This window comes from Panthera uncia (genome assembly GCF_023721935.1).
Source record: "Panthera uncia isolate 11264 chromosome B3 unlocalized genomic scaffold, Puncia_PCG_1.0 HiC_scaffold_1, whole genome shotgun sequence".
In the NCBI taxonomy this organism is placed as follows: domain Eukaryota; kingdom Metazoa; phylum Chordata; class Mammalia; order Carnivora; family Felidae; genus Panthera; species Panthera uncia.
In genome coordinates, this window is record NW_026057582.1 from 73,736,295 (window position 1) to 73,743,873 (window position 7,579).

At 42.1% G+C, this 7,579-nt stretch overlaps 1 protein-coding gene across 1 annotated transcript; it reads left to right on the plus strand.

Annotated features, from left to right (window-relative positions):
- The first annotated feature begins 2,005 nt into the window (after nt 1-2,005).
- Nucleotides 2,006-7,055, plus strand: LOC125909725 (olfactory receptor 5AU1). Its single transcript, XM_049613162.1, has one exon. The coding sequence runs from the start codon at nt 5,415-5,417 to the stop codon at nt 6,348-6,350; it is 936 nt and encodes a 311-aa protein (XP_049469119.1). The 5' UTR covers nt 2,006-5,414; the 3' UTR covers nt 6,351-7,055.
- The last annotated feature ends 524 nt before the right edge of the window (nt 7,056-7,579 follow it).

Consider the following 7,579-nt stretch of genomic DNA (forward strand, 5'->3'; position numbering starts at 1 on the left):
TACAGTATATCACTCCCAAGTAGCATAAAATAAATTTATTGATTTAACTAAGTTGGGGGAGAATTCGTTGTATGGCAATAGGTAACTAACCCAGTGATCAACCAATTTACTTACATATCATTATAAACTCATGGGTTTAAGCATATCTGATAGACTGCTAAATATTATTGTTAAATACTTAAGGATAGCTACTAATAGAAAGAGAAGAATCAGTGGAAGGGGGAAAAGTACACTGAAAAACAAAGAGGGGCACTTGGGACTCATTCAGTTGAAAGTCTGACTTTGGCTCAGGTCATGATCTCAGTTTGTGAGTTAGAGTCTTGCATTGGGCTTCCTGCTGTCAGTGTGGATCCTGCTTCAGATCCTCTGCCCCCCACTCTCTCTGCTCCTCCCTCACTTGCATGCATGCTCTCTCTCTTTCTCAAACATAAAAATAAACCTTAAAAAACTAAATAAAAGTTAACCCAAAAGGAAATAAAAATAAGGTCAGAGAATGGGAGAGGGAAGCAAATTGGAAAAAGTATGATAAATAGAAAAATCAAGGTGAGATGTAAAAATAAATTCAATGTATATCAAAAAGCCCCCAAAACTAAAAAAAAAAAAAAAAGCCAAAAACCAAAACCCCCCAATCTCAGCAACATAAAGACAGAGATACTCTGAATGGCTAAAAGAAAAAATTCCAGATATATGATGTTTACAAAGGCCACACCTAAAACTTTGAGTGTTGGTTCTCAAAATGATTTTAATGAGTGACAAGCCAACAGACTCAAATAAAGGACACAACTTCCTTAACGATAAATAAAGGATATGAGAAATGAATTGAATGATACCTGCATAGAGAAGACACAGAAGCACTCTATCAATGGGACAAGTACCCCTGGCTTTCAGGTCTCCATTAAGGTATTCAGCTACCTATGATAGCATCTGATTGGGGTGAGGATCTTACCCCATTCTTCACAAAGTTGCCTTTGAGGGGGTTTGTTTGATTTTTGCCTAGTCCATACCAGCTTTTCTGGTAAAGCCTGAAAACATTCCTGAATGTTTACTGTGTGACAAGGTACATCTGAAATCAGTTTTCCAGGCATATCATCATCCTAGAAAGACCCAGATTTCAGGTCTGCTTGGGGAAATTCTGCAAATATAATGGCACAGAAAAGTTGCAAATAAAAAGAGTAAAGATAATGAAAAAGATATACCATTCTAGTAGTAATCAAAACTGTAGTGACAGTTTTTCTATCAGAAAAAGTGTATTTCACAGCAAAAAGTATCAGCAGGCACAAAGAAAGTAATTTTATAATAAGTGGGTAAATTTATCAAGAGGACATAACAATCTTAAATGTTTATTTACCTAATAAAGAAACTTCAAAATATCTGAAGCAAAAAGTAAAGAACAATAAGGAAAAATAAACAAACTCACAATTATAGTTAGAGATTTCAATATACTCCCGTTTCAATCCTTGACTGAACAAGTAGGCAGAAAATCTGAAAGGATATAGTAGACTTGAACAACTCTATCAAGTAAGCTGACCTGATTATTATAGAACACTCTACCCAAGAACAGCAGAATATACATTCTTTTCAAGTGAACATGGAGTGTTCACCAAGATGGAACATATTCTGGGCCATAAAATGAGTCACAATAAATTCACAGGCATTCAAGTTATACAAAGTATGTTCTTTGACCACATGCTACTAAATTAGAAATCAATAATGGGAAGATCCCTGGAAAATCCCCAAATATTTGGAAACTAGTATACATCTTTAATTTTACTATGATCTTGGGCAGGAAGGTCCTCAGCCATAGTCTAGGTTACAGTGTACATTGGTAAAATGGCATACAAGAACACCAAGAATACTTCGTCTTCCACTGTACTGGAAGTACAGATAATAATTACATAAGAGTTGAGTTTAGGGTCAATAGAGAACAGTCTTTGGGGGCTAATGATGAACATATTGGTAGGGATCTCGTGTGGATCCATTCTCTCCATTCCCAGTTTCCCAATCACCTTATTATTCCTCAGGATAGAGTCTCTTGGAGAGGTTACTAACTTTGCCAACACATTAATGGGTCTACCTGGGGCCAATTATTCTCACTTCCTCAGCTGCCTCCTAAACCCTCATCGGTGAACACATCATCCTCCCCAGCTGTGAGCTACTAGGCTGCCCAGGGGAAGGGATATCTCTCCTCAGGACAGCATCAGTTGAGGGGATGCCTTGGGGAACAGGGCTGTCTTCCTCCCATCACCACGTGAGAGGTTAAAGTCAGTAGCATCTCTGATCTCCAGATTCAGTCTATGTACCCAGTAAATCTGGTTTTGTCTTTATGGTTTTTCTACTGAAGGCTTGTGTTCTGACCCCCAGAGCAATAACAGCTTTGCCATCAAGTCATATGCTTTACTTGAAATAAAGTATTTGCTTAAGAACATGTCAAGCAACTTTGAAGGAAATTCTTCTGGTGTTTGATTATCATCAGGTAATACTTCGATTTCTGGAAATTGATGACTATTGATACACATTTAGGAAGAAAATGACCAAGACAACTATCCTACCCACGGGCTGATTTTCCAGGACACAGAGGATTCCAGTAGGTTAGAAAAGGATATTTATATGTGGCTCAGGAGGATCTGTCTGTTCCTGCAGGTATCCCATGGTTTAGTGTTTCTTGAAGTGTGGTTCAGAGATCACCTGTTTCAGAATCACCAGATTTGGGCCCACAGGATCAAATTTTCTGAGGTTGGGACCTGGATCTGCACATATAGCAAGCTCCTCCAGTGAACCTTGGGAAGGGCACCTTAATGTTTAAGAACCACTGTTTGGGGTCATCATTGCTCAAAGAGACCCACTAGCTGCTTCCTTTGGCAGCCTTTTCTCTATCTGTGCTCCTGCTCTGCTGCTATCCCAGGGAGGAGGGCAAAGAGGCAAGAGTAAATAAAGCCTCTTGCCTACTCCTCCCTCACCTACAGGCCCAAGGTATTGGTTCTCACTCCTAGACACTCCCCTCCCCAGCCTATTTCCATATGATAAGACCATCCTTAAGTTTTCTTCCTAGTTTTCATTCACAGGTACAAACTGTAGCCAACAGAAATAGAGGGTATTCCAGCATCCTTTGAAAAACTGTCAGAGATGTCAATTTCTTCACAATCCCTCACTTGGTGTACTCTCTATGTTCAGAGTAATTTTGAATTTAGTGCAGAGTGGAGAAGAGAGATAAGAGGGGAAAGCAGAGGGGAAGAGAGAGAGTGGACTTAAAGCGAGTAACAAACCTGGAGCCTCTGATCAGCTATCCCTTGTATTACCTACCACCCTACCCCATCCCATCCCACCTCTGGACCTCATCTATGCTCTCCTGATAATTGGTCACATTCCTACTTGACTTAGCTTTTGTCCATCCTTTTAATCAGAGAATCAGGGATACTTGACCAGTTACCCACACTGAAACAGTCTATTGAGGAAAGATGCAAAGCTGGATCTCAAGAAGTCCTATTCCACTCTTAACAACCACTTCTCAACTTCCTTGAAGTTCCTGTAAGTTATTCCATCCTGAGATTTTTACTCACTTCTCTGAAGTCCTTGTAATTTGCCTTGAAGCTGGGTTGGCTTTGAAACCAATGGAGCCAGTGACATTTGCAACCCAAATCTAGGGCTGCGCACATCCTTGAAATAATGCGGTGTATTACAAACTAGCAGCTATTGGGTTAAGAATGGCTGAATGTTACACCTCAGTGACATCAAATCAATCACGGAGTTATGCTCCATGTGCTTTAAAAGAAGTTACCAATGCTCTGTGTTCAAATTTGCCCTCTTATATTTTGAGCATCCCAGCTTTAGTAGAGTGTGTGACCTCTTTGGGCATTACAATGCTTTCTTGTCACCATTCACAGTACTCTATCAATGGCCACAGTGCCTTCATTACCTACTTGACAGTCAAAGTTAGTTGTTCATATGTTTAGAATCTTCTCCTGCCCTGGTAGTTTGATGATTCTGGGAACTTTGCTAGTGGGATAAACTAGAATCTTTGCCTGCTGAATTCAGCTCTCCTCTCCCGAATCCTCCCAATATCTTCCGTGGTGTCATTCACATACACTCCTCAGGGCAGGAGGAGGGGGCTCACTTACGCACTTTTCTGTCTTACCCAATTACATCTGGCTTCAAAGTCTTCACAGCTGAGTGTCCTCACCTAAGACCATAGAGCTCTTAACTGACTTAACTGACTCCAGAACCCAAAGGTAATTCAGGAACATGGTGGCAGAGCAGCCAATGGAGGGGAAAATAGTATGGTGTTTATTTAGGTAGTGCATCCATGGCCTCGTTCATTCTCTGAGTAGGAAAGGCATTTTATTTACAGAGCTTTACAGAGCTGTTCCTTCCCCTCTGGCTCCAATGGCTTCTCAGTCCAGGATGAACCTGTTTCCTGGCAATGACTGGTGACTATGTAAAGGATGCTCCCAAGAACAAAGTCTCAGTTTGCTCTTCAGAGCCCTACATCATCCCCATGTCTCCACATCCCCAACCCTCATCACTGTTAGAACTCACAGTAGGGTTTGGCTTGTGCCAAGTTCACAGAGGCAATTTTATAGCTGAGCCAAGAAATCACCCCTAACTCCCCTAGAATATTCAGGATCCTCTGAAGGCCTGTTCAGTCACTCCTGCTTAGTACAAGTATCTCTGTCTTGTATTGTTTGGTGGTGGGTTGCTTGCCAAATTTTGTCATTGTTTCATTTTATTTATCATATTTAGTTATGTGCTAGGTCTGTCTCTCTTGTGAGAATAATCAAAGCTAACGTTCTTTGAACTTTCTTAGCCTGCCAGGCTTTGTTCAAGTGCCTTTGCATGGATTAGTTCATTGGATTCTTTCAACAGTCTTTTAAGATTAGTGCCATTATCCCTATTTTACAGATGAGAAAACTGAAGTCAGAGAGGTTAAGTAACATTCCCAAGGTTACACAGCTAGTTAGTGGTGAGGTCCCAGCATGGAAACTTGGCAGTCTGATGCCAGAGCCTGAGTGCTTTAACACAAAATATACTATCTCTAGAATATAAGCTCCCTAAAGTCAGACACTTTTGTATTGCTGACAAGAAGAACACAGAGCTAAGCATATGGAAGACTGTCAACAAATATTTGGTAAGTAACTGCTTCATTATTGAGAACTTCTTAAGGTCGCTGAGAGACCAAATGGTATATGTTGCTTTTCTATTTTTCATTGCTGCTCTAGTAATGCTTACAGACTATCCAATCAACCAAGTGGAGAAGACCCTCTCTATGACCGAGTTCCAGCTACAAAGGACTTTTTCAGTGAGACCAGTCTTCAGAAGGCTGTCCTTAGCCAAAGCAGAACTAAATCCAGTGAGAGCCCCTGAGGGTTCCACATCATTTCTGGTGGTCCCCTCTTTACACACCAGGGCACTGGAGAAATATGGAAGGGGCAAACCTGAGCCAAGAGATTGAGTTTGAGCTCTTGGGCCTCACCAGGGACCCCCAACTCCAGAGGTTGCTCTTCATGGTATTCCTGGGCATGTACACCATCACTCTGCTGGGAAATCTGATCATGTTCCTTCTGATTCACATGAGTACCCCTCTGCATACACCTATGTACTCTCTCCTGAAGAGCCTCTCCTTCTTGGACTTCTGTTACTCCTCCACGGTTGTCCCTCAGACCCTGGTGAACTTCTTGGCCAAGAGGAAGGTGATTTCCTATTTTGGCTGCATGGCTCAGATGTTCTTCTATGCAGGTTTCGCCACCAGCGAGTGCTATCTCATTGCTGCCATGGCCTATGACCGCTATGCTGCTATTTGTAACCCCCTACTCTACCCACTCACTATGTCTCCTGAGATCTGCCTGTCTCTCATTGTGGGCTCCTACGGTGCAGGATTTCTCAATTCTCTTATCCACACAAGCTGTATCTTTAGTCTGAAATTCTGTGGTGCCCATGTGGTCACTCACTTCTTCTGTGATGGACCACCTATCTTGTCTCTGTCTTGTGTGGACACCTCGCTGTGTGAGATCTTGCTTTTCATTTTTGCTGGTTTCAACCTTTTGAGCTGCACCCTCACCATCTTGGTCTCCTACCTCCTAATCCTCATCACCATCCTGAGAATGAACTCAGCCCAGTACAGGTTCAAGGCCTTTTCCACCTGTGCTTCCCACCTCACTGCTGTGTGCCTCTTCTATGGCACAACACTTTTTATGTACCTGCGCCCCAGGTCCAGCTACTCCTTGACTCAAGACCGCATGGTGGCCGTGATCTACACAGTGGTAATCCCAATGTTGAACCCCCTTATTTATTCTTTGAGAAACAAAGATGTGAAGGAAGCTTTAAGAAAGGTTTGGGGCAGGAAAATAATGGAATGATCTTCTCAACTCATTACCACATCCTTCCTTCCTTCTTTCTTTCCTTCCTTCCTTCCTTCCTTCCTTCCTTCCTTCCTTCCCTCCTCCCTTCCTTCCTTCCTCCCTCCCTCCCTTCCTGTCTCTTTCTCTCTTTCCCACATACCTTTAGAAAGCCAAGGGAGGGAGTCTAGGTGGCTCAGCTAATAAGCATCTGACTTTGGCTCAGGTCATGGTCTCATGGTTTGTGAGTCCAGGTTCCACATCAAGCACCCTGCTTCTGGTGAGCCCCACTTCTCTTTCTCTTTCTCTCTCTGGCTCTTGTGGGATTCTCTCTCTCTGCCACTCACTCACCTGCTCGCTCTCTCTCTCTCTCTCTCTCTCTCTCAAAAAAAAAAAAAAGCAAGCAAGCAAGCCAAGGGAACTTTACCAGTTGGGAGTTGTGGTGCCAACCTGTGCACATTTGCTCACTCCCTGCTATGAATGACCGGCATACACTCTGGTCAGCCGGTGCTTCTGCATCTACCTTCCACACAAAGAATTGTTGATATCATAGAGACTAAACACAGCTGAGGGTGTCAGCTTGTTGCATAATTGGACCACTGGCAAGACTTAGTCATGACTTTGTTCAGATGCTTCACTCATATTTCCATGTGTGAGTACTTTATTATTAGAAACTGATGTTTATATTCCTCATAATAAAGTCTCTCCTTAACTAAGTTGAAGACTTTGACTCCTCCCCTCCTTTACCATCTCCTCTTTGTAAAAACTGACTTTTTTTTTTAATGTTTTAGTTTTGAGAGACAGAGACAGAATGTGAGTGGGGGAGGGGCAAAGAGAGAGGGAGACACAGAATCTGAAACAGGCTCCAAGCTCTAAGCTGTCAGCACAGAGCCCCACGCAGGGCTCGAACCCACGAGCTGTGACATCATGACCTAAGCTGAAGTCAGACACTTAACCGACTTAGCCACCCAGGAGCCCCAAATGTATAGATTGTACGAATTCCAGTTGTACTAAATGTATAGATTTGTTTGGGAGAATTCACATCTTTAGGATACTGAATTTTTTTATGAACATGCTTTATCCTTGTACTTATTAGGTTTCTTTAGTGTCTTTTATTAATGCTTTATGACTTTGTTCATAATTTCTCCCTATCCAGAGACCTCATATCTTTGCTTATCTATGTAACTTATATCTAGTATTTTTTAAAGTTTATTTACTTCAAGAAAAAGAGAGCATAAGCATGGGAGGGG

What these genes read in the sequence shown, in the direction of transcription:
- LOC125909725 (XM_049613162.1), top strand. Translation starts at nt 5,415, where the DNA reads ATGGAAGGGGCAAACCTGAGCCAAGAGATTGAGTTTGAGCTCTTGGGC.